Source organism: Prionailurus bengalensis, chromosome C2 (assembly GCF_016509475.1).
Source record: "Prionailurus bengalensis isolate Pbe53 chromosome C2, Fcat_Pben_1.1_paternal_pri, whole genome shotgun sequence".
In the NCBI taxonomy this organism is placed as follows: Eukaryota; Metazoa; Chordata; class Mammalia; order Carnivora; family Felidae; genus Prionailurus; species Prionailurus bengalensis.
In genome coordinates this window covers 46,916,425-46,944,388 of record NC_057350.1, presented here as the reverse complement: position 1 = coordinate 46,944,388, position 27,964 = coordinate 46,916,425, and the positions used below count along the sequence as shown (strand labels likewise).

The 27,964-nt window shown below is 42.1% G+C and overlaps 1 protein-coding gene across 6 annotated transcripts in view; it reads right to left on the bottom strand.

The window, feature by feature from the left end:
* ST3GAL6 (ST3 beta-galactoside alpha-2,3-sialyltransferase 6) overlaps positions 1–27,964 on the bottom strand; it is an 84,924-nt gene that overhangs the window by 24,539 nt on the left and 32,421 nt on the right. For 4 of the 6 annotated variants that reach the window (XR_006299338.1, XM_043593943.1, XM_043593946.1 and 1 more), the window contains exons 3-10: positions 25,648–25,747; positions 22,583–22,660; positions 19,859–19,962; positions 18,486–18,549; positions 7,908–8,006; positions 4,665–4,851; positions 4,415–4,552; positions 885–1,037 (exon numbers count right to left, since the gene is read on the bottom strand). Coding sequence is in view for 5 of the 6 variants with exons in the window: in XM_043593943.1 (XP_043449878.1) it covers positions 885–1,037; positions 4,415–4,552; positions 4,665–4,851; positions 7,908–8,006; positions 18,486–18,549; positions 19,859–19,962; positions 22,583–22,660; positions 25,648–25,736 (912 nt within the window). In the remaining variant the exon portion in view is untranslated. The remainder of the gene's footprint in view (positions 1–884; positions 1,038–4,414; positions 4,553–4,664; positions 4,852–7,907; positions 8,007–18,485; positions 18,550–19,858; positions 19,963–22,582; positions 22,661–25,647; positions 25,748–27,964) is intronic. The other 2 variants (XM_043593945.1, XM_043593944.1) reach the window with 1 other exon arrangement.

Below are 27,964 nucleotides of genomic sequence, written 5' to 3'. Positions count from 1 at the left end.
ATTAAAAATGTACAGATAACATTTTAATCCTAACACTAGTGATATGCCACTAACCTCACTTAGACAACTCCTTCCCATTCTGTTAAAAAGGCTTACAGATCTTGGGGTGTCTGGATGGCTCCGTTGGTTGAGTATCTGACTCTTGATTTCAGTTTAGGTCACAATCCCATGGTCGTGGGTTGGGCCCCGTGTCAGGCCACATGCTGAGCATGAAACTGGCTTAGGATTTTCTCTTTCTCTCTCCAAAATAATAAGTCTTAAAGGTACTATCTACCATCACTGATCTCTAATTCAAGAAAAGCATGATCTATAAAGGTTTGCAACCTTTTTGACCATGAATATTCTTTCAGGGAGCTAAAATGTTACAGACCTCGTCTACATAACTAAAACAAAACAAAACAAACACACACACACACACACACACACACACACAGAAAAGCACAACAAAAAGCTAGATCATCTTCCCAACTCCAAATGCACCTGCATCTTTACCCTTGTTTTCAGTGCTCGATCCTCTTACGTGGATGAGTGTCTCTGTTCCATGGCAATGCTAAGTGAATTTGAGAACTACAAATAGCAAGTTGCCCGTATGTGTATATAAATAGTCCAAACATCATCTAAGATAAGGCTGGGTGCCTATATGGGTTTGATGATACTTGAGAATAACTGTCATATTCCCAAGGGTCCGGGGCCCACAAATTGGAACAAGGGTGGTACTAACAACCCCGGATCCAAGTCCCAGTTTCAGCACTTGGGAGCTCTTGGTAGGGTTAAGCAGCTCTCAAACTCTCAAAGCCTGTTCCCTCACTAAAAATGACAGAGGAGAAAATGTGGACTTTCCAACTCTAAGGATCAAAGATTACACCCAAGTAGGTATGTATTACCTTACTCATCAAAGACATGGTGGCATTCCCGTAATAGTGCAAAGGACTCTTGAGGTCAGAAAAGTTATATTTAAATCCAGCAAGGTGAACTTCATGACATATGTGAAAAGCCAATGTGATGGCAATAATTCCTGTTGTTGGGTGCTTGGGTTTCTGGAAAAGGAAATTAAAGTTTTTTTAGAACCCAAACAAGATACTTGTTTCCAAAGCATATTTAGGTGACCTCATCCTATGAAACCAGGACTTCTGAACATGTAATCAGGTGAGAAATACTTAGGTTAAACCCTCATCATGTCTAAGACCCAACCCCCAGTTAATGTCCTAACTCTGAAAAAGCATAGAAAGTGTGACTGGAATCTTAGAAAACCTTTCAAATAAAACTTAACTGCAATATTAGCCCAGAGGACAACTATCAAATGAAGAAACACCATGAGGCTCAAGGAAAAGGATGCCACTGCCGCCGTATTTTATAAAACATGCTGAATTTGGCTTCCTGTGGAAAAAGCATAGCCTGTGAATTTTGAACACATTTATGAAATGTAAGGACAGGTTAATTTGCTAATGGATGATCATGGTGAAAGAATTCACAGAAGCCTTAAACTAAATCTATTTTATAATCCTAGTAATTTAGCTGTAGGGAAAGACTAAGTAACTTCAATGACAAATAGTTAAGACTCTGATTAGAAAATAAAAATTCCAGATATATACGTAGTAATGTCACAGTCTCAACTGGATCATTATCAATTTAAAAACAAAAACCAAGCGTCCCCATCATATACACCTATATCCTGAAAATGCAGTCACATGTTTGACAGTAAGATCTTCAAAGTGTTGATTCTCACCAGGATGGCCTTCAAAGGCAAAAACAAAATACATCTTAAACTTTTTAACACAGCAATCTAAAGAGATTTTCTTTTGATTAAGTATTACTTACAGATTCCATGGAAATTACATATTATGATTTTGAGGAGGAGAAGAAATCCAAGAAGCACAGTAATAGCAAATAAACTCACAGAGGCAAGCCTGTCTGAAAGCCTAACTGCCTTTAAAATACGCTTTTCTTTACCCTCTGCCCTACTGTGACCACCACAACTCTTCACCATCTGTTAGAAAAGGAAATTAGTGACTGGGTTAAAAGCCTGGGTTTTTGGAGGTTAAAAGCCTCCAACCTCATTGATCCCATCACTTTCTCCCCCTTCTGTCCCTCCCCTTCATGTCCTCTACTTCCTTTCTTCATATCTTAGAGTACCTTCAGCCGTGATTATCACCATTCCCTTATGGAGACCTTCCATTTTCTGTACCTGTCACCCACAGAAATAGATGATCACCTGACAGAATCTTAACCCCGGCTCCACCCACACCCAAGCAGCAGAACAAGCTAAGAGAAAACAACGTATGTGCCTGAGCACACTTTACATTTATGGCCAAAGCCTCAAGTGGCCGTTCAGTATTTCCCCAGTAAATTTCCACTCCTACTCTCCAAGGTGACACTTTTATACCTTTAAATCCAACAGCCCCAGGCTCCTTTCTACTTTAAACTGGTAACTGAATCCTTGTTTTACTAACAGAAACACAGAAGAACTACACCATCTTCCCAATTCCCAATCTACCTTCATCTTCACCTGTATTTTCAGCACTCACTCCTCTTAGGTGCACATGATGTCTGTTCCCACCTATGGCCAACCTCGCCAGTAGTGCGCTCTTTCATCCAATCTCGTCTCTCTCAACAAGCCTGCTTCTACCATTACCCACTTTCTCATTATTTTCTTCTGTTGAATCATTCCCTTCAGCATATAATCATGGCCATCTGTCTTTGAAAAACCACAAAACCTTCCTTGATCCGATGTCTTTCAACCATTCCTCTGCTCTCTTTTCTAGCAAAACTCTATTAAAGATTCACCTCCACTTGCTCATGTCCCATGTTCTGTTTAACCTAAGTCAAGCAGGCTTTCTCCCTCTTGTATTCTTGTCTGTATTACCAATAGGACTTCCATGTTTCCAGAACCAATGTTTATCATTTGTGCTCAACCTCTGGACAGCATCCCACATAACCTCTCTGAAATAGCGTTACGTCCTCATTTGACTTCTGGCACACCATGTTCTACTGGAACTTTAATCTAGTTACAACTAGTTTTGGAGACCTAATTAAGATAAGGGTCATCCTATGCTTTTGGAGACACTACCTAAAACAGAAAACAAAAGTTGTATCTGATCTTACTTCACTTAGGAAAATTAGAGCTATGAAGTCACAAAATGTACATTCAGAAGCAGTCTTTTCCCCTCAAAATTAAGAAATTATTAAGAAGCTGTCCCTTCAAAAATTACCAAGAAATAAGGCTTAAATTTAAAATCTTTATGCTTTTTGACTTGGGAATCCCACTTGTAGGAGTCTATCCTACAGAAATCACACACATGGCCTGAAAATACCTAGAATCACATGCGTTCCTCCATAGTATATAGAGGAAGAAAGCTGGATGCAAATGGAAATGACTATAAATAAGTAAATAGTTCATTAAATGGAGGGGGGAAATGGCAGAAAATAATTGAACAAAAAGTGTAAATGCATAGAAAATAGTCTAGAAAGATATAAAAGGCAAAAAAAAAAGGGATAGTGAGATAGAGAAGGATGATTTCCTTTATATATTATAACATATATATTAGAATATAAGTAGATATATTTGATATATATTCCTTTGTAAGTGGTTTCATTTTAAGCATGAGAATCTAACAATTCTAAACTTGAGAATTTTTTTTTAGCCTACTAAAGAAAAGATAACATGATGTGTGTTTATTTCTTTGGATTTTCCCTGATTACCAAAAAGAAAAACCTCATTTCAGCTGAGATATTATGTTACACACTTGCTCAAGCTTCTGATGAAAACTGGTCTCTGCCACTGTATGGGTCTGGAGAGTATTGTTTTCTAGGGAACATAACTGAAGAACTACAAGAGTCACAATTGGTGAGACTCCCTTTACTTAATTAAAGAGTTTGGAGTTTCAACCACCCTTCCTCCAATTTCAGGACCAGTGTCTCCTCTGTGACCACAGAAATATTTCTGAACTACCTTGTCCTTCCTTTGCCTTTCCTCTGGTTTACCGGTGCTATTTTTATCGGAGTGCTTCAGACAGTTCTTTTTAGCCTGAAAAGCCACGCACTTGTTCTGAATCCCTTCCTGCTACTCTGAGCACGGCTGGCCCATCAGCCCCTGACCCCGTCAGACTCTCCTCACTGCAGAATATTGAAGACAAGGTTATGAGAAATGAGCCATTCAGGCATACAGAAGGAGACCCCGGAAGGGCTCTGCAAGGGCAGGAAAAAAAAAACAAAACAACATTCCCCTTGACACTCTTTCCTTGCAGTCCAAAGAACATAAAGATAATAGCCAGATATCTAAGTTCACTACCTCAGACGTGGCCTTCAGAAGCCAACTTGTGAGTCCTGGCTCTCATCCTTTCTGAAAACTGTCGGAACCCTCCACCCTACCCCAGCCAGATCTTTAGTTTGAAACTGTGCCAGGAAAAATACGTACCTGATTTTTGGGAAACACTTTTGGGAAGTGAAGCAGTTCATAAGCTGCCATTCGGATAATGAAAGGATCTAATATTCTGATTTGATAAGGTCTGTAGATTAAGTTCAAGGCTGGTTTCTTCCAAAAACCATTAGTGTTCTGAAATAAAATAAGAACCCAGAAAATAGAACATTGTGGTTGTCTTTTTCTTTTTTAATGGGAAAAAAAAAACTGAAGGTAATCAGAAGGCAGATCAATTTTGCCAACTTACTATTTTGCCACCTGTCAACAATTCCCACAGCCACTTTAAATCAAGCGGCTTAAAAGCAGTGAGAATCGCCGTAGTATTAGGATCATTGTGATTGGGATCTGAAAAAACAGATTCTGGATAAAAAAGTCGGAAGGTTGTCCTTCTCCCAACTTCCTCTTCATGTCCTAAAACAGGACCATTATTCATTCTGTGGGTAGTAAAACACACAAAATAATGTAGACCAAGTTCAGTAGGAGCCAATTCCATCCCAGTTTCAGAGCTTACAGAGCAGGACAAACCAGAAACCATGGGTCTGGTGCTAAAAGCTACAAGGCGACTGCTTGATTTTTAAGGCATAACAGCCAAGGAAATCATTCCCTTTCGTGAGACAGCTGGCTGGATCAAAGGCAGAAATGTTGAAAATTAATTGTGGGGCCACAACTAATTCAGTCCGACCTCCAGGAAAACCAAAGACTAAATAAAACCAAATGAGAACAGAGAACCACAGAAAACTGAGTTAAGAGAGACCTTGGGTGAGGGCCCTGAAGTCCAAGGTTACTTGCCCCATGTTACAGTGATGGAGCACACGGGCTGACAGGTAAGGATCACACTGAAGGTGATGTGAGGACCCATCAAAATTGTTGCACTCCATAATAAAGTAATAATATAAAATTTCTGTATTCTACCCAAGCACAAGCACAAGCAAATAAATGTCACTGCTAGAGGGAACTAAAGAACCACAGAGGATCTACTGTTGGGTTTGTGCCTGCTCAATGCCAAAGTTAGACATGCGCTATTTATGCATACACTAGGAAGGCATGCTATTAAAAGGGATGCTTTGTTTCCAAAACAGTGTCCCCTAGAGGATAAATACTGTTTTGTCCTTTGCCCTGGACTCAATGTAATATGAGACGGTCTTAATAACACTTAAATGACTTTCATAAATGCTGTGCCCGTGGCATTCTCCCACAAGGGTTTGCTGTGGTTCTGGATGATCAAATGTTTAGACAATTATAGGTTAAAAAATTTGTTTTAAAATTGTTGTGTGGACAAACTTTCACAGCTTCCTCAAAATGGAGAGTGAACAAAAAATAAAGTGACCTCACAATGCACAGACTCTTGGCAGCTTGTAACCCAGCAAAACCCCCAAGCACTGCCAGGTCAGCCTAATGACTGCCCCAGCATGAAACCTTCCCACTCTTCAAAAGACTATTCATAGTCATTCCCAAGGCACACAACACATCACCCAGATGATGACCTTACTTTAATCTTTCAATGAGAAAGTAAGAGACGGAAATGTCCTCATTCTCCCACCCCTCCATCGGTGGGACTCTTGGTAGTCATAACCACAATTCCAGTTTTCCTTTCATTATAGAGGACCAACCACACTTGAACTCTGCAGCCATCCCCTCTCTCTACCACAGCAATCTCTTTGTTCATTTCTGTCAGTTTACCAATATGTTCTAGAATCTCCTATCTTTAAACAGGAACAAAAGAGCCTCCTTTGAGTCCATAACCATCTCCAGCTACCATCTCGTAACTCAACACCACAGCAAAACTTCTCAAGAGAATTGCCTATGCTTGTTTCTTCACTTTCTTGCCTGTCACTCTCTCCTAAACCACCTGGGTAGGGCCACTCCCCATATCATATCTCCAAGTCTGCTTTTGTCAAGAGTATGAGTAAGCATCGAGTTGCATGTCCAATGGTGAACTCGCTGTCCTTATCTTGCATGACCTCTCACCAACACTGGACATAGTTGACCTCCTCTGTTTTAAAACACTTCCTAACTTACTGGTAGATCCTCTTCCAACTCGTTTTTTTTTTCTTTACTCAACGTCTAAGTGTAGGGTACCTCAAGACTCTGTCCTGGGAACCTCTTCTCTCTTTTTCCCTGGGGAATCTTGCCCAATCCATGGTTTAAATACAGCTTACAAGCTGTTTACCAATGAGGCTTTAACCGTTTAACCAACGGCCTACTTGACTTACCACTGCAAATCTTACAAGCATCTCAAACCTAACATGTTCACACAGAAATCTTCCCTCTCCAGATCTAAACATGTTCCCACTCTAGTCTTCCCCCAACTCAATCTCTTCAGCTGAAAACCTAGAAGGAGGTATCTGGTTCCTTTATTCCCATCTCTCTTCACATCTAACACATCAACAAATCCTGATAACTCTACCTCTAAAATATGTCTCAGTCTATACTTACCTCCTTTCTCTGTCATGGCAATCCTGTTCCAAGCCACCATTATCTGCCTGAATATAGCCACCTAACTGGCCTCTTCATTTCTACCCTTGTCCCTCATATTCCATTGTCCACGTCACAGCCAGGGTATTTTAAAGGCATAATCAGATGGAATTGCTGTCCTGCTTTAAAATCTTTAGGGGGCACCTGGGTGGCTCAGTCGGTTAAGCGTCTGACTTCAGCTCAGGTCATGATCTCGCAGTTCATGAATCCAAGCCCCACTCGGGCTCTGTGCTGACAGCTCGGAGCCTGGAGCCTGCTTCGGATTCTCTGTCTCCCTCTCTCTCTCTGCCCCTTCCCCACTCACACTCTGTCTCTCTCAAAAATAAATAAACATTTTAAAAAATCTGCAAAAGTTTCCTGTTGTCCTTAAAGTAAAATCCAAGTTCTAGTCTCAGTTTACACAGTCCTACACAGCCTGCTCCTTCAGCCTCTGGTTATACCACTCTCCCCAGGCCTGCTGCCCTCCTACCTTGCTGATTTTCTTGGGGCTCCTCTCAAACCCAGGATCATATCCTCCCCTGGGGCCTACACTAAACGTTCTATTTGCCTGGATTGCTCTGATACAGTTGGTACTACAGACTCACTTGGGTCCATCTTAGAGGTCTTCTCCTCAAGATGGTCATCCATTCTAAAGCAGCCATTCAATCATTGCCTGTCATGTATGTTTTAATTGTTTGTATGGCATGTATTACCGCGCTCCCTTATTTATTTAATTATTGTTTTCTTCCCTTCATTAGAATATAAGTTCCACAGGGAGCAAGGACATTGCTCTCATTCACTGTTGTATCCCCTGTGGCGAAAACTGTGCCTGGCATATTAAGGAAACTTCATAAATATTTGTTGAGTCAACGACCTGAAATCTAGGCCTACTCTAGCCAACAACTGAGAGACCAGTTACATAATAAACTTATCTAAGCAATTCTTCTTCCTTTTAAAACACAGTCATACTAAAATAGGAAACCATGTTTTTTTTTTAAAAAACAATTCCAGGTTAGCAAACAGGAAATATATTTACCTTATTATTACATCATAGGAGTCAATTTTTTCTCCTAATGTCTTATTCTTCAAAACTCCTCCATTACCAACCACCACGCACTTTTTACATGGCACACTGCTGGGCAAACAGACAAGTGAGAGGTTGAGACATCTTTCGTATTAGTGGGTGATTCCAAGCACTTGTTCCATACTTTCCAGAACCAAATTTCATTTGTTGCCCAAGTAGAAAAAGAACCAATTGTGACTTACAGGTCTAGGGATATGTTAGAAAGATACAGGATTCAATAAATAACATTTCATAGGAAGTATATGATCGCTAGAAACTAAAGCTGCTTATGAGTCCATGCACGGTCCCTTGCTTGAATCTCATAACCACCTGCTCAGACAGGTAAGCCCGATACTCCCATTTTACAAATGAAGAAAAGACTTCAGAGAAGTGTTGGTTACATCTCAAAGTCATACTCCCAAGAGGCAGAATCGAGATTTGCATCCAGACCCTTGGACAACAAAAACACCACTTGGCCTGCGATGCTGCATGTTAATGTTGACACAAGTGTGCTTACGTTACACAGCCGTCCTTTTTTCACCAGCGTTGCCCACTCCCCTGAGTTCCTAGCTCTGGGTCACTGCTGCGTCTCATCAGTGTGGAGACAGTTGGCAATCTGGTGGGTAAGGGGTAGCTTCCTTGGACCCGCCCATGAGCACTTCAATTCCCCAAACATGTACTGCTCCTTGGAGCTTAACCAATATAAACTCAAAGTTCACTGTGTTCCTGGCAGAGACCTTTAAAGTAGATGATGAAGCGGGACTTCCTGTTGCTGGCTGGGACTAGCCTAGGACTTTGGATTGTGTGCCATTCGCTCTCAGCAACCCTAAACCCATCTCCAGGCTCTCACCACCTCCCAACCAAGCTTGGAGAAATGACAACTCGGATGATGTCCTTCTCCTTCAGAGGACAAGACTACAGAGGGGAAGCCTGTTGCAACTGTCCTTTCAGGACCCTCAAGACATGAAAGTATAAAGAAAAAAAAACTGTTTCTCTAAGAACCATGAAATAAAGCAAAACAGATGAACTCTAGACCACAAGGCTCTTAGGAAATTAATGAGTAGCAAAATTGCACAAATACTGCAGAATATTTAAACTTAAGAGGGGCACCTGGCTGGCTCAGAGGAGCGTGTGGCTCTTGATATCAAGGTCAGGAGTTCAAGCCCCATACTGGGTGTAGAGATTACTTAAATAAACTTAAAAAAAAAAATAAACATAGAGAATGTAGGAATACAGGAATAATTAAAAAGAGCCGAACATTGGCCCTGCCAAGAAGAGACAATGTACACCCTTGTATACATATGAATTGACCCTCTTTCCTTAGAATTTGTTTAGCTCACCTATTTGGTAAGTTTTTAATACTCGAAAACACTTTTACACATTTTAATTTGGGACTTTTAGCTCCTAAATTCAAGGGTCACGTCTAAATCAGTGTCTGCTTTGCTACAAAAACAAGAAAATCCAGTTTCACAGATACCAGGGACAGGGGCGGGGTGGGGGGGGGGGGCAGGGGGAAACATGTCCAACAAGCACTGAGGATATAACCCCGAAACTCCTATCATGGACAGATCGCAGTGTGCTCCAGAGCACATTTTTTAAATGCTTGTCTTAGGAAAGAAACATGTGTCTAGATGCTTTTATATTGCAAGTTTGACATTAATCCCACTTCCAGGAAGGCAACTTTATCCACGGTGCTCTGCCACCAGGTGGCACAGAGAAGATGGGAAGACTGGCAAACATTCAAAACCCTTTTGGGGCGCCTGGGTGGCGCAGTCGGTTAAGCGTCCGACTTCAGCCAGGTCACGATCTCGCGGTCCGTGAGTTCGAGCCCCGCGTCAGGCTCTGGGCTGATGGCTCAGAGCCTGGAGCCTGTTTCCAATTCTGTGTTTCCCTCTCTCTCTGCCCCTCCCCCGTTCATGCTCTGTCTCTCTCTGTCCCAAAAATAAATAAACGTTGAGAAAAAAAAAAAAAAAATTAAAAAAAAAAAAAAAGAAAAAAAAAAAAAAAACCCTTTCCTCTCTGGGTGTATTGTCATCAACCTCACCGGATCCATCTTATGAATACTCTACGTGACGAGGGTACTTCTCACATGCACAGCTTGTTTGACTTTTCCTTCCATAACCTCGGGGTCAGTTTAATACAAATCAGAGGCTGAAGCTGTGGAGCTGGCTCCATCTACCTGCTAAGCAAGGCTGGGCATAGGGGAGGGGGTGCCTAGGAACGGACAGGACCCAAATAACAGCTCTGTTCCTATGTAACCTATATGAGGAAGGAGGAGAGCTATCGGTAACTATGGCACCCAGATTAGCCCTCTCCCACCTCCCTATTCCCACGTGGCCCTGCAGCTACAGCATCCAGCCTGGCCTGGGATTTCCAGCCTGACACCAGGCTGACTGACTCTAACATCATCAAACATACCACGCTAGACAGGAGTGCACACCACCGCCGTGTCTCTGGAGTTCCTACCCTGGAGCCTCATCGAAGGACCACCGACCCACAAGTCTGATCCTCGAAGTTGACCCAGAAAGAGGTAGCTCAACTCCGTCCCAGACACAACCAGTTCCATAATCACTGCTCAGCAATAAGCCAACAGGCTCAACCTTAGTGTTTACAGAAGTTTCCGCTCAGTGGTATGTTTATCAGACTGGACTACAGTTGGTCATCAAGCCCTAGATCATTGTGTGGCCAAAAGAGCATTGTGATAAGTGAAGAAACCATCTGCCATACTAATGTGTCACATTCCTGGTCCCCACGTAGGCTCCAGGTCCTGGACCTCCCCTCACAGATCCCATCAAGCCTTCCAGTCAAGAGAAAAGGGAGGAGAGGGCTAGGTGCAGAGCTCCTACTACAGGAGCCCCAGGATTAGCTACAGAGAGAAGGCCATGGCTTGTACACAATTCTGTAGCCTCTTCCTGTCCATCGTCCCAGGAGGTTTAAGGGCTTGGGAAAAATGGAAAGAAATCTTAGAGACACTGCTTCACTCAAGAGAACTGTAATTCTAAAGACGGGTCACAGTTCGATGGTCACCACATTTTGAGAAATTTCACTTTCTATGTTCTTCTCTGTTAGCTTTGGAGGGGGCAGCTGGGAGGAGGGAAGGCCCTTTGTCATGAAAAAAAAGTCTGCCTAAGCCTCTGAAAGGGAATCTTGTCAGTGAAATTTCACGTTTCCTCCTTGTAAGGGATATTGCAAAGACCCACATATTTTTCTGAGGATCATGTATAACACTAGAAACTGTTTTAGGGGCATCCCTAGGACCACTCTGTAGCAATAGCAGCTTATCTACAGCTAGTATTCACGACGCCCCCGTGACTGTGGGAAACACGTCATGATACAGGTACACAGTCTGAACCACACAACTCACCCCTCTCCCCCCAGCAGTCACCACATATTACCAAAAAGTTGATCCATCATCTCCTTGGCTTCCCTCCACCTGGTCTGGGCTCCTGGATCCCCTTGTTCCCTGAGGTGTAAAATGGTAATTTCCAGGGTCCCTTGGGTACATATAACTTTACCATATTTATTTAACACAACTTTCACGCACAAATAACTACAGCGAATTCTGAGTCCCTAGAGGGCAAGAATAGTACTGTTCATATTCCTGTATCCTCCGATCTAAAACTTCCTGGCTCATAGGCTGTGCACTTTAGGAATCAGTTTGGCTGTTACATGAAGGATGGTGACTGTTTCCTTACTCTGTGTCTGGAAAAGCAGCTATCCGTTCTTCTTTCCCCCACCCCAGGAACAGGTGGGGAAATGCACATGCCCCAAACTGCTCACCCAGAAAACAAAATCACTCCAGAGTGCCTGAACCTGTTAATGGAAAATCTGGAAGCCTGCTGAAACAGTTACGGTGAGAAATTACTCTTCCCCCGGGTGAAAGGCATGCTTCTCATCAAGTCAGGCAAAACCCAGGAGAGTTCCTACGCTCTACAGAGGTAAACATCAACACCATCAATACAGAGAAAGTAGACATGAATTGCCCATTTCAAGTGGCCTGTGGCCTGTCTTCTGAATGCTTTCTGACATCCACTCTTCCCTTCAGCAGTATCATACACATTAAAATAGATCACCTCATCTTCAGCCTAACAATCTCTGCAGATCTCACTGGTCATTCTCCCACACCCACTACCCTGTGTACCTGCCGGTAGAGCCCTGCTTCCGTAAAGCCTGACAACGGTCGGTCTGGAGGTGGCCCCGTGACCCACCCTTGGGCAGAAAGACATTAGAGAGTCTATTAGATGCTCCAGAAAAGATTTCGCCCCCCGCAAGAGCACAGTTTGAAAAGAAGGTTTTCTTTTGATCTACCCCTTCCTTTCCTCTTAGATGCTGATATGTGACAACATACGGTTAGAGCTGCGGCAGTCATCTTACAATAGGGAGAGACACAGAGAGCCACAGAGAAGCTGCCCTGACATCACTGAGCCGCTAATTCAGTCACACAACCAGAGCGGCTCCATACAGATGTGCAAGTTGTACACTGTCCACCTATAAGGTGCACCAGTCAAGTAACTGTATGTGTGAACGGACACTCCCTGGAGCTGTGCCATCCAGTCTGTGCAGCCACACGCAGCCTGCAAGATGGAACCACAAGCCTGCAGACATGAACCCACGTATCTAGGCGATATGGGAGACAATAAAGGTCTGCTTTGTTTAAATCACTCTTAGGCTACTGTTACTTGCAGTCTGAAGACCCTGAAACACTGAGCAATGGGCTGTGGCTAGAGACCTGACTGCTGGTTCTGGCTCCTCCATTCAGCATCTTCAGGACCTTGGCCTAGAGACCTAACCTCTAGGAACTTAGTCTGCCCTTTTGTGAAGGGAATCACCGAGGTCTCAAATGTTGTTACTCTACGTTGCAGGAGACCATGTCCTCTGGCACATGTACCCGGTTTCTGTATTTCCACTCAACATGTGACAACAATGGCTGTTATGAAACAGACTGTGGCTGCTCCTGCCTTTTCACCACCTGTGACTCACTCTGTTGACACAGAAACACAACTGCCCCAACCAACCCCCCCCCCCCAACCCCCGGCCTCAAGTTCTCCTCCAGGCTGAAAATGCTACCCTGTAAAGAAACCTTGAAAAACAGCAGGATGCCCAGAGTAGTGATGCAGACATTGAGAAACTTTCTAGAGCCTGGGCTCTTTTCCTTAAATAACTGAAGTCTCCATCTTTTTCCTCTTTTTAAGTTGTCTGAAGCCACGCTCCTGCCCCAGCTGGTTGCCAATCTGGCCCCGTTCTGCTGATGTAACATAATGGATCCCGCTTGGGTGAGCAACTAGGCAGCTGTCACAAACCCGTGTCCAATGAGCAGGCAACCGACTTAGCACCGGTGCTTCGGCTCAGTAAGGTATTTATGTAGAGTTACTCTGTAACCGCCTGTGCTGGCCTCACACACTCTTCACAGAATCTGGCGGCCTCCCAGAATGCAATGGTGACAGGGGGAGGTGGAGAGCTGGTTCACGCATTTAAAATTTTTTTTTTAATGTTTTTATTTATTTTTGAGACAGAGAGAGACAGAGCATGAGTAGGGGAGGGGCAGAGAGAGAGGGAGACACAGAATCTGAAACAGGCTCCAGGCTCTGAGCAGTCAGCACAGAGCCTGATGCGGGGCTCGAACTCACAGACCGTGAGATCATGACCTGAGCCGAAGTCGGACGCTTAACCGACTGAGCCACCCAAGGGCCCCTGGTTCACGCATTTAAGTGGGAGCTGAGATTTTGTGATTCAGGGTTTCTGCTGCTCTGGCTGAGGGAGAATGTGTTCCCACTAAGGAGAAGGCAGCATGCCCTGGGGCTGGGGGGCAGACTGGTGCTAAAGAGATACATGCACAGCCAGCCAGAAAGGGTCAGGGCCTTGTAACACACGCACATTTTAAGTATTGCTTTTCTGTGATACGTCTTCCTTAAATATCCTCAATCGTTAGTGAAATGTGTAAACCATGGCCCCCTCATGTGAGCTGTGCTTTGGGGAATAAAGGGAGCAACCAGGATCCCAAGAACTCAGCAGCAGCAGCATACAGAAAAGATGACAAAGAGAAACCATTGGTTCTAGGCACGGCTTCACAGTCCCTTCCAAACACAGTGCCACAGAGGCTAGAGAGGAAATGAGAGGTCACTGCCACCCCCAGTTCTTTTCAAAAACATTTTATTTTTTTAATGGGAATATCATTCACGCGTCGTAAAATTCATCCTTTTACCTAAAATTCACTAGCTGTTAGCATATTCACAAAGCTGTGCAACAATCACCACCACCCAATTCAGACCCACAGCCAGTAGCACTTGCTCTCCATTTCCTCTCCCCCGCCCCTGACCGCCACAAATCTACTTTCTGTCTCCATAACGCTGTCTATTCTGGCCACTCCCTGTTACTGGAATCATGCAGTAATTGTATGTGGTACGTGCGTTGTATCGTATGTAACTATACTTGTACTTGCTATTTCATGACTGGCTTCTTTTGCTGAGCATGGTGTTTTCAAAGTTCGTCCATGTTGTGGCATGAATCAGTACCCCATTCCTTTTTATGACCAAATAATTTCCTTTATACGGATATACCTTTAATTTATTCATTCGGCAGTTGGACATTTGGGTGTTTCCACTTCGGGGCTACTATGACTAATGCTCCTATGAACATTCATATAGAAGCTCAGTGGTCATGTTTTCAATGTAAGCTTTCTATTTCCAGATAATTCTAGATTCACAGGAAGTTGCAAAAACAGTACCAATGCTTAGGTTGACTTAATGACTGTGCAACGGTTTCACTGACTTAACTATTAACTATTAAAACTGACCGTGGCATAAGGTGCATATGTAGCTCCATTACTCTCTTTTACAAGAGTAAAAGAAATGCAGGAACTTGCCCAAGGACACAAAACTGTACCGTTTTTCACAAGTACTGACTCATCTACTTAGCAGTCCCATGCCTGCCCACTTCCTTACTGCCCGCCCCTTTCCTCCCTCTACTTCCCCTCCCCCAAAACCCTGTTTTTCAAGCTCTCCTTGAAGAGAAGAGTCTATGGAGATCATGTATCTTTAAGAGAACAAAAGAAACCTATTTAACATATATGTGTTTTCAGTGAACTGACACATGTAACTTGGAGAGGATTTGGTTTAACCCTGCCAAAGTATTAAAGATCATCTGGTTAAAAATGGCTTGAGGTTAAGAATAAAGGCATAAGCTATATTCAATAATGCACAAGATTTATAGCCCTGGAAATCCTTAACAATATATCCAAAAGAATTCACAATTCCAGAATTCTCTTCCCCTTAGCTCTTCAGATGATGCTCAGTTTAAGACATTCGGTTGTGCGGTCTTTCCTGTCTTTTACTCTGTTAAAATGTGAAAGGAGGTACTGAAAACAGAAATTTGCAGACCTCCACATAACCTCTCTGGACCTCAGCTCTCTCACATTTCAAATGAGGGGGTTGGACTAGATCTCCACCCTTCCTGCCTCTGACGATTCTCTACAATTCACCACTTTGCTTTTGAGTCTGGCCCTCAAGCCGCACAACACAGCACAGACAGGTAAGCTTAGGTAATCACAATTCTTTAGGCAACGTATGGGTGCCTCGGTGGTTACCCTACCCCAACCTGGTGGGTCATTGCTCAGGAGAGAAACTAAACAATATAAAGGGAAAAGCCAAAGAGTATACTTCTTGTTAAAAACAAAAAGATAAATAAAATCAAATGGGTAATAACATGCTAACCTGCAGACTTCCTTTATGTGACACCCGTGGGAAAGAGGAAGACTCCTCTCTTGTAAATGCATCTGGTATTTAGAACTTTCCCATTCACAGCGTAATCTGTCCCAATGGAGGGCATCACATGAACTGAATAATGTAACTGAACAAAACTAGGACTTAAATCTGGTAGGACTATAAAGGATTCGGATTTGAAACAATGACCAGATGTCTGAACCTTCTGGAAGAAACCAAGAGGATAAAGGAAGAATAAAATCAGTGGAGAGCAGCCCAAGGAGGAAGGGGATGGAAAGAGTGGAGCTCCCCTCTCTCTGCTCATCCCAATCCCGACCCTACAGACCCACTGACCATGTGAGCAGCTCATGCCAACAAGGCTTCCTCTTGGTCCATGGGGCGCCCCCCTCACCCCCAACCCCGCTCCTGAATCCACAGCTGGGGGGCAGTTCATTCTCTCTGCCTGAGAAAGAGACTGTTCTCAGACCTGTTTGTCCTACAGCATTTTTCCCCAGGCTGAGAGGAGAAATGGGAGATGTTTAAGGTCACTTAGGGAACAGTTTACTCTGAGGCAACAAGAAGGCAGGTTAGTACATTCTGCCTTTCTGGAGTATATTCTGCCTTTAAAATACACTGCTCAGGGGTGCCTGGGTGGCTCAGCTGGTTGAGCATCCAACTCTTGATTTCAGGTCAGGTCATGATCTCACGGTTCATGAGTTCGAGTCCCATGTCAGGCTCTGCGCTGACCGCACAGAGACTGCTTGGGATTCTCCCCCTCTCCTCTCTCTACCCCTCCCCTGTGTGCATGCATACATGTGTGGTCGCTCTCAAAATAAATAAATATTTTTAAAATAAATAAATAAAATAAAATCCACTGCTCAGGCATAGACCGGCCAGCGATTGTCTTTGTGTTATACAGTGCCATTCAGATAAATGTATAATGACTTGCTTAAAATACAGGTATAGTTTATTACATGTGAACCCATCCCAAAAGTTAATATGAAATAGGAAATACTGTCCCAAGTATATTCTCATCTACTTTCAAAATACTCTTTGTCAAGTCCCTAGGAAAACAGGTTTGCACAAACAAGCAATTCAGCAAGGCTGATCATGTGACTGCTTCTTGGTGTGCACTCCGAAGAGATCCCACAAGGGGATTTTCCATTCCCTCTGTGCCTGAAAAGTCTCTGACTGCACATTCTATTCTACTTCTCTTGACAAACTCAGACTAAAGGATTCCTGTGCCATCAGCAAGATCTTCCAGCCCTCCTCACCACCCACACCCACCTCTCTTCCAACACGGGTGATGCTAAGAGCCTGACATGGGGACATGGGTTGATGCTGGGAGTGGGGTCCACGCTCAGTGACAAAGGAGGAAAGGAAACAGCATGACCACATCAGCAAGAAGAGAGAGACAAGCCTGGCTGAGGCACACGCAGATGATGAATTCCTGTGTGGGAAGGGCTTCTGAAAGCACCTACAGATGGTACAGTCTAGTTCTAAGATAAAGACCAGGAAAGAGTGAAACTTCTAGTCATACACACCCAAGAATCCTGGCAGTAGCTCACATTTACAGGGACTAGGACCTTGTAGACACTTGCTCCAAATATTTAAGGTACAGTCACTATTACTCTTAAGTCACACATCCGGGCACTGGATGGAGCTCTCTAGGTTCACATCCTGGCTGTAGCTTTTACCCACTGTAACAAACTATGTATGTTTGCCTAGTTTTAGTTTCTCCATTAAAAAAAAAAAAAGACTATCAAGCATACTTTGCAGGGTAGTGGTAAAAACTAGAGAGCAGGACATAATGCACATATGCCAAAGATCTGCACAAAATTCAACCCATGAGCTACATAAAATTTAGGCTAGAAAAGTACATACATGGTTGTTGTTCATATGCAATCAAAAACAAATTAAGTTGATGGCATAGTTTTAAATTGTACTAAGTACAGCTGAAATGAGCCAACATTACATAATCCACACTTTGATCATGTGGGCTCTCAGAGAAAAAAGGAGAGAATTTCAGACAAAATCTAGCATTGCTCCTCCAGCTCTGTTCTGTAAATTCTATCCCCATTTTCACATCTCTGTCCACTACTCTCATTTATGTATTTGCTAAATAGCACTTCTGTCCTCTTGGGCAAGAGGGAAAATTCTGTCATTTTGCTTTTTAATGGAGTGCCTATTCCATCCCCCCAGCTGACCACTGGCCAAATCCTAAAAGGTAGATGAAGAATCTGTACAGAAAGTCTACCTTTGTAAAAATAAGTGTATCAGCTAAAGAGTCTATCTTTAGCAATTTCATTCCTAGATGGTTAACTTGACACCAGAATTTTCTACACATTAAATTACCTTTTGTAGTCAGAAGAAGTATTATCTCAACCAACTGTTCTCTTTCCTCCAGTATAATTCTGAATAGGAGAAAGAGAGCTGCTTCTGAAATCCAATATTCAAGTGAAACAAAACAGATCCTCATGAGCAATCAGAAGATACATGGGAAGGTACAGGAGACAGCCTATGGAGGGGCTGTGAGCTGATTAACAGGGGCTACGAATTAATTCTCTAGTAACAACAATTTAGGAGAGGTGAATGTGGGTTAAAATGTCTTGACCTGGGACTAGGATTGCTCATCATAAGACTCTGCAAACTTTTGAGGCAACCAGTTTTGCAGTTTCTAAATTAATTTTGTAATGTGTTTATTTGAAGTGTCATGGAAACAACTACTAGACATTTTAGTCATGCACAACTACTATGGAATTTTCTTGAGTGAAGACATTTTACATTGGGGTGCATATTTTGAACCACCTTAGCTAAAACTAAAAGTCAAACAAAAGCGAGGAAATAAACTCACTTGTCAGATTCATCAAAGAGATCACAACTCTGCAGTTTTGAAAGAGCAAGTCGAAAATATTCCGCTAGAAAACAAATGACATATTATAAATAAAAGGAATTATGGCTTCTTAGATACCTAGTAAGCAACCCTAGGTATTCCCCCCCGATCCCTCCCCCAACCCATTTCAAAGTTGTAAATCCATGTGGATTTATTCCTTGGTGGAAATTAACAATACAACTGCAGTTAGCAGGCACTACTCAATAGGTACGCTCAAAACTGCTCTAAAGACACTTCGTGAAAACTCCAGGGGGGTAAAAAAAAAAAGCCTTATCTGACAACAATTCTGAAAAAGTAACCCCAAAATACCAACATCTGGGGTGCCTGGGTGGCTCAGTCGGTTAAGTGTCTGACTTCAGCTCAGGTCATGATCTCATGGTTTGTGAGTTCGAGCCCCACGTCGGGCTCTGTGCTAACAGCTCAGAGCCTGGAGCCTGCTTCGGATTCAGTGTCTCCCTCTCTCTCTCTGCCCCTCCCCTGATCATGCTGTGTCTGTCTCTCTCTCCCAAAAATTAATAATAAGACATTAAAAAAAATACCAACATCAGATGATATTAGTGTAGAATATAGCCTTTGAAACTGATATTAGTATAGAAACCAATATTCAGCAAATTTAAATGTATTAAATTATCAAATTCTCTGCAATATTTTTTTAAACCTATACACACACATACACACACATAGACACACACACACACACACACACACACACACACACACCACACATAACAGGATCCACTGAATACATAAAATCTGACTCAGAAAACTAAGCTTGTCACCTACTGGGCTTTTAGGGTCTCTCAAAAATCTACAACATAAAGCTGCTTAAGGCCAATCAGTTGTCAGTAAGTGGAGAGAAAACGGTTTTGTCATTAGCAGATAGAGTAATTTCTCTCTCAATTTAGCAAAATACCCACTGGTTAAAAGGCTGATCAAGAAGTTAGAACTTACATTGATGGAATAAAATAAAACTCAGAGGTAAAAAGGCAAAAAGGGAGACAGGAAGGAAGTTAACCTACAGGTTAATCCTGCTAATTCTATACTAGAATAAAATACAGCATCAGAACTCATGAATAATACCATAGCTAGACAAAAGTAAAGAGCAGTTTCTCAAAAAACAACAACAAACTTCCTGTTCTATTCTAGAATTCCACACTGCCCCAAAAAGGAGTAGGGATTTCTGAATTAAAATTTAATTTCCTTCAACAAATTGCCGAATCATTTAAGAATCCTCATGAAGCAGTAAGATGAAAAGGCCTTAAAATTATATAAACATGTGGTTCACATCAAACACACTCCTATTAATAGGGCTGGGTAAGAATAATATTACTGACCTGATGTTCTTATCCCATAGGGCAAATCAAACTTATCGCCACCATACAAGGAAGCAATCTTTTTAAAATCAGCTGCACACAGAAAAGGGTGAAACTGATGAAACCTGCAAGAAAAGGAAAAGAATCGTTTCCCCCAAATGCCTACAATATATGCAGCCTTCTAAAATCACAACTGAAGACAACTGAAGTGTAATACTCACGTTGATATACGGACTATATGCGATTGTGTAACTATTTTTAAAGTATTTTTTTATTCACTTCAATGCTTATTTATGGTCTTATGTTTTAATATTAAAATTATTTGGGGGGCCTGGGTGGCTCAGTTGGTTAAGCATCAGACTCTTGACTTCAGCTCAGGTCATGAACTCGCAGTCCATGAGATTGAGCCCCTGAGTTGGGCTCTGCACTGACAGCACGGAGCCTGATTGAGATTCTCTCTCTGCCCCTCCCCCATTTGCTCTCTTGCTCTTTCTCAAAATAAGCAAACTTTAAAATGTAAAATTATTGAAAAGTCACCTTAAACGGAATTTAAATAGAATAGAGAATGGAATGTGCAATGGAACTACAAAACCAAAATGGAAACGCTACCCAGGCTGTGGAATCAAAGTTTTGTCACAACTCTAGAGGCTAGGGAGGGGGATCAAAATTTAAAAACAAATCAATACCAAGTGAGAAAATGTTAGCCATATACAGGAAGAGACAAAGGAGGTAATAAGGGGAAATAAAGCACGGATGCTAAGCCACTCCCAAATTAAAAAGTACCATATGTGTGAAGTTTTGTCAGCTATGAAAAAAAAGTAAAAATAAAAATGAAAATAAAGAACAGTTAGATACACCTAGGATTCTTGCTGGCATTAAGACGTACTGAAGAACAACAATTATGGACATGCTCTTCTTATTGCCTGCTCTGTGCTGAGCTATGCCCCACTGCCCCCACTCAGGTCCTCTCTCAGACAAGAGAGACCATTCGATGAGGATAGGATGTGCCTCTGTTTTTTCCCCTCACTTTAAGCAATCAGCACAGAGTAGGCAGGTTCCCTACGGTTAATAAATGATTGAATGAATTTCAACTCTGTATTACTTCTTTATGGAACCAGTATGAAGTAGAAAAAAAGAAAATCAAAGTGCTTTTAATGCAAGAGAAGGAACAAGTCAAACTCACCCTTACCCCAATCCCCCACACTTGGCCCCATTTTTCCTGTCATATCAGCTTTGCCTTTTGTTAGTCTAAAAACTGCAGGTGCAGATCAGAGTGCCCTGGGGTTTCAGTGGCTGTATGACAAAATGGAAATAAAGCACAGAATAGGGGTGAAATAGCTTCAGTTTCATTCTGGTTTCATTTGCATCCATAGTAGCCACTCAGGAGCCATTACACCTTGGGCAAGTCACACGAGCTTAAGGTCTTCAGAGCTGGGCTAAGAACTCACACCATATTCAGACTAAGGAAACAGGTGAGGGTGGGCCCTTCCTGCATGACCTATGATCTGTATCCCAGACTCAGTTTTGAGAGTGTCAGCATTCTCAGGGGTCCAGCTTTATTTATGTATGCCAGCTTCCAAAGTAAAATGTATTTATACCCAGTGTATACTGGGTTCCAAGGTAAAATTGATTTCTTACTATGGGGTCATGGTTAAAAAAGTTTAAAACCACTCTTCTAGTTTTGCAGTGGTCCTAACTAGAAAGATTTATCATCTTATAAAGTGCTTATAGTAGCCATGATATACCTGTAAACATATGCAGAAATATTTTATGTATCCAGTTTCCTAGAGAGTCGATTTTTAAAAAAAAAAAAATTTTTTTTTTTTAACGTTTATTTATTTTTGGGACAGAGAGAGACAGAGCATGAATGGGGGAGGGGCAGAGAGAGAGGGAGACACAGAATTGGAAACAGGCTCCAGGCTCTGAGCCATCAGCCCAGAGCCCGACGCGGGGCTGGAACTCACGGACCGCGAGATCGTGACCTGGCTGAAGTCGGACGCTTAACCGACTGTGCCACCCAGGCGCCCCGAGAGTCGATTTTAAAAGGTTAAGAACCAGTCATGGAAACGCGCGGTATACTACGCAAAGAAAATTTACAAATATACAAACTTGTGATCCTTAATGGATAACATATTGAAAAGCTTGGACCTGTTTTACACAATTACACATGACCAGACTGTCATTTATTTCTATTTCTCTAGAAGCGTTTTGACCAGCAATCTGTCACAGTTGAGGTGAAAGAGGAAAAGAATATTTGTGGATATTGTGCAAGTCCTGACAACTATATAAAGATCGTTATTTACATTCCAAGTAGTTCACTGAAAGTCATGGTGAGGAAAAATTTCTCATCATGAAGTTTAACCTAGAGACAAGGGGGGAAAAAAGCTACAAAATAATAAGGGTAAAAAACAACATGGGAACAACAAGGGGAGAAATAAAGCCCTGAAGAACAGTTCACTTTTTATGATCAAATACAAACAGAGCTCTCTAATCTCACCTGTGTAAAAAGAGTAACTGGTCTGATTGAGTTCTTCAATGCCTTTTCTGAAAATATATGCAGAGCTCTGACCAAAAGCACAAAAACAGCCAGGATATTCAAGCTCTTCCTTAAATATAGAGTGTCTACTTCACGCTGCTAAAGTCTACTTTCATACTTTTCATGCGAAGAAAAGTAAACAAGCGTGAAAAGTGATTATAAACACATTTTAAACATGTTGTAGGTCACAATTTCTTTTATCTTTTTACCTCAGGAGAGAGGCAAAAGCTGGCTTCGATAAACAAGGCTGGATCTTATTTCTCCGCTTCATTTCCACAGGTGGCACCCTAGGAGACAAAAACAGGGTCACTCAGAAACCAGAACCAGGAAGCCCGCCCAAAGGAAAGCAAATGCCCTGGGAATCCACTTGGAGACAACCGCTGAAAGACTTCTCCGGCATGGAATTAAAAATCCTCACAGAAACCCTTGAGGGATGACCGTACTTTCTCCAGGACCTTTCACATATTTGAGGATGCATGGATACAAGGCGAGAGGGTGAAAAAGGCTGAGGTGACAAGCGACCCAGAAGGGATTCAACCAGCAGTGAACAAAGGGCCCTTCGAGAAGGGCTAGGGGTCACCACATTGTGGAAGCCACAAGTAGGCTGACTTCTTGGAAGTCTCCCCAGAGCCTGCCAAACCCAACACACTCCAGTGCACATGACTCTCTAGGTCCCCCGTGCCACAACTGGGCACACCTACCATAGAAACACAGACCTGAAGCTCTACAGAGGCAGCCTTGTGATCTGGACTCCACAAATTACACCATTCAGAGTCCTATCTCACTCTCCTCTATTCTTGGCACAGGTTAGGACCTTCTGGGTCTCCTGAATGGAGTGCTTGTCTCCACAGTTTAAAAGGGTATTGTGAAACAAGACAGAGCATGACAACAAAAATAAATGAGGGGGACAGAGTAGCAGGATCCAGAGCTAGCCAGGTTCATAACAGCCTAACAGAAGACTTTATTAATGATCAATTATGTGAAGAATTCATCTAAAAAACTAATCCATGTTCTTCTATAATCACAGGACACAAACTAAAAGAAGTAGTCTCAATTTTTTAGAAATCCACATAGTTAGGACTTCTAGGTTTATGTTTTTGTTTTTGAGACACACACACACACACACACACACACACAGTCTGAGCTGGGGAGGGGCAGCGAGAGAGGGAGACACAGAATCCAAAACAGGCTCCAGGCTCTGAGCTGTCAGCCCAGAGAGCCTGATGAGGGGCTCAAACTCATGAACCGTGAGATCATGACCTGAGCCGAAGTCAGACACTCAAATGACTGAGCCACCCAGACGCCCAAGAACTGCTAGATTTCTAAACTATGAAACTAGTAAAGTCCTTATTAGAGAAACATCTTTTGTGACTACCATACATGGCAAGAATCCCTTGATTTATATGTTAGGAAGGTACATAAATATGGTGGATCAGCACATTAGATCATAAAAACCAAATTACATTCTGAGGACAAAATGAAGTAAAAGATATTACTTGGTTTCTAAGGTTAGTCAAACAGAAAAACTTTTAGGATATTCTGAAGACAACCTTTGGGTGGCTTAAAAAAGTTACCTGTCTAGGGGCACCTGGGTGGCTTAATCAGTTGAGCCTCTGACTTCAGCTCAGGTCATGATCTCACGGTCAGTGGGTTCGAGCCCCGCGTTGGGCTCTGTGCTGACAGCTCAGAGCCTGGAGCCTGCTTCGGATTCTGTGTCTCCCTCTCTCTCTGACCCTCCCCCATTCATGCTCTGTCTTTGTCTCAAAAATAAATAAACATTAAAAAAGTAATAAAAATAAATAAATAAAAATTAAAAAGTTACGTGTCTTAAATAATTTTTAAGGAAGTAAGTTCACAGCACAAAACCCACCTGAGGTAATTTCCCCCGGTATTTTCTGTGACTAGTATCACGGGTTAGCTTAGGAGGGTCATAAACACTCTCAAACCCGGATGACAAAAGACTGCAGAATTCAACACTCCTTGCATTGTCCTCTTTATCATTTCCCCTGTGACACAATAGGATTTGTTTACAAAGTAAACTCCTTGCTTTCTTTTCTATTCTTACCTTCCGTTACTAAGAGTGGTACAGAGACAGGATGTGGCAAAGACGGAAGGAGAGAACACCGTGTATAACCTTCATGTGGTGTATAATCAGACTTCTAAGTCCTCTAGCTCAGTATTTAAGTCCAAGCCCTAGAAACTTTGGGCCAGCCCCCACCCCCACCTGGCATTGGATTTTTCTAGTGACCATCTGCCTAACTTCCTTCCATGAAGAGCATTACAATAATTTTTCAATCAACAAGTGGTGAAGTAAATTCAGAAGCATGAACTTTTTTTTATCTAGACGGGGGTGGGGGGACACAACCAGAAACATGATCTAGAATTTCCTACTGAAAAACTGGCAAAGAGTGCTGGTATTTCGTCTAAAATAGAAAATTGTCATGTGACTTATTTTGATATCATATACTACCATCCATTAGGATTTAAAGGTCATCAAAACTTTACTCCTAGCCAAAGGACAATTAGGGAAAAGGATGAAAAGCTTAGTTTGTAAGTTTTCTCTGCCATAAAACTATCTGTGCTTCTTCAAAGTTTTATGAGACATTTCAAGTCAAAGTGGTTTCATAATGTGTGTCATCATGCACCGAATATTTTTAAACAAAGAAAACCATATGCAGTGTCTCTATTTTAATCATCACTATCTTATCCAAGCATTTTAGGCTCAACAGTCAAGAACCACTGAGTCCAAGAATTACTCCACCAATTCAAGGAGATGAAATATTATATAAAGAATATTATGTTCCAGAGATGGGCAACACCACTGCTTCACTGTTGTCAATAAAAATAAGGTGCTGTTTTATCAGTTTGGAAACTGTTAAAGCTACAGTGTACAAGACACTAGAATGGTAAAACCCCAGTTTAGCATGGAAAGCTAAAAAAGGCTCAAAATGTTAAAGAGTTGTTTTGTTTTTTATAGGTCCTTCTAACATCATTTGTGTGACTGTGTCAAAGACTAGTTTAGGAATCATTTTTATTTACTTTTATTTTTTTATTTGAGAGAGAGCACGCGCATGCACATGAGTGGGGGAGAAGAGCACAGGAAGAGAGAGAGAATCTTAAGCAGTCTCGATGCTCAGTGCAGAGCCCAACGTGGGGCTTGATCCAATGACCCCAGGGTCATGACCTGAGCCAAAAATCAAGAGTCAGACACTCAACCAACTGAGCCACCTCGGTGCCCCGGGAATTATTTTTAAAGAGCAAAAATGAAACTTACCAATAGGCGTTTGTTCCCCATAATATACAATGCAGCACATAATAGAGAAAGACAGCACTCAGGAATATGGCCACAAGGTACCCTCTCATGGCTGGCCCACCTGAAACACAAGAAATGAAGTCCAAAGAAAAAGCGTTATCGTTTGTTATGTAGATGGGTTCACACAAGAGCTCAAAATAAGCATTAGTGAATATAGACAGGGAAGAAAAGAAAATGAAGTAGGCCTACTATTTTTGGAAATATTCACTAAATTTGTAGGAAAAGAGTGTTTTTTTCTGTTTCTCCTCAGCCTGTTTAGTCAATACAACATGATGCGTAAACCTATCAACAGTACCATGGTTTCAAAGCTAGCAGCTGCCATCCTACTTTCTCATGTTAGATAAGAAAAACATGCATTCAAAACAAAATTTTACACATGTATTGCAGACCCAAAACTTGTTTTCAGAAACAGTAAAAAATACCTATTTTCACTCTCTCAACAGAAAGTGAATATATGCCTTAAGATGTAAACAAACATTGCATTTCCTCAGTGCTCAAAATGATTTTTTTAACATTTTTATTTATTTTTGAGAGAGACAGAGTGAGAGTGGGGGAGGGCAAGAGAGAGGGAGACACAGACTCCGAAGCAGCTCCAGGCACCGGGCTGTCAGCACAGAACCTGACCCAGGGCTCATGAGGTCATGACCTGAGCCAAAGACGGACACTTAACTAACTGAGCCACCCAGGCGCCTCTCAGAATGATTTTTAAATGCCATGCATTGTAATTTTTATAAGTCCTTTCTGCAATTTTTAAAAACTGGGGAAAAAAGGCTACTAAGAATATTTTCCACATCTTCAACTTTTATATGCTTTTAGATGCATCCATTTGATTTTTCAGTATCCTAGCAGAGGTACATTTCAGCTAATTTCTTGCTTATTTTTGCTCTACATCAACAGTGTGGTCCATTGTACATTTGTAGATCAACAAAAACCTGGACAAAATCTTCGCTAGAATATAAATTTTAAAAACCCTTCATAGAAGATAGATTTTTAAGAAACCTGAACATATTTTGTTCTCACTTTTACTTCATAGAAATGAGTAAGTTCTCGTTTCCACATGCAATTAAATGCAAAAGACAAATTTAATATACTATATGGTGCTTACAGTAGATTTCAATGCTTGGGACTTTAAACAAATATGCTAGCTTTTTGCCTGTCAAGTTTCTGGTTCATTTCGACAATTGCATGTACCTCTTGTTCACATCCATCAACCTTCATCGGGGCAATGCAGTGCAGACATGGTGAGTCTGGGTAGATGCATTTCCAGATAAGATCATGCTGTCTCCCTTTGAACAGTAAAATAAGTCCAAATGGAACTCTTAAAATAAAGCACTCCTTTGCCTTCATAAACAGAATATGATAAATACAATTTAAGCTTTCCTCGATAATGTGGGGTCATCTTAACAAATGTCATAATTATGCTGGGCTCCTCTGGAGCTAACGAGGGTGTGGGACTGTTCGCTACACCATCCTTATCCAGAGGAAATCGCTGGTTTCTCCTCCCTTGGTGTCAGCTGCTGCTTCTCACTTCTATTCAGGCAGCTGCCACCCCCACATGCCATTATTATAAGTTAGTGAGAAATGCCTATGTAAGGAGAAAGCAAATAGAGGAGTTAAATAACACACTTTACACATACTTCCTAGCACACATGATCGCCATGAAGAGTCAAACTGGTTGGCAATCAGAACACATGAATTACTGCCCAATTCCACATAATTCCTGTCTTGGGGGACCTTAGGTAAATCAGTTTACCACTTCCAACCTGAGCATCCTCATCTGTTTACAGGTGAGAGCACAGAAACTACCTCTTTGAGCTATTAGGTAGATTACCCAAAATGAAGCGTGCCCGGCACAACCTAGGACACAAAATATGTGAATGTGGTTGTGTATTTAACGGTGGTTCATTTTCTAAAACTGTCAGCTGTGCTCTTTTTCTAAGTAGTAATATGCATGGGTTTTGAGAAAGCCAGTGTGAGACCTGGCCTATCCTGATGCAGCCTACGCCGTCTTCTTTGTTTGTTTTTAATTTTTCTTAATGTTTATTTATTTTTGAGACAGAGGGAGACAGAGCGCACATGGGGGAGGGGCAGAGAGAGTAGGAGACACAGAATCCAAAACAGGCTCCAGGCTCCGAGCTGTCAGCACAGAGCCCGACGGGGGGCTTGAACCCAGGAACCGTGAGATCATAACCTGAGCCGAAGTCGGACGCTCAACCGACTGAGCCACCCAGGGGCCCCAACCTACACTGTCTTCTTACTGACCTGACAGAAAGATGCA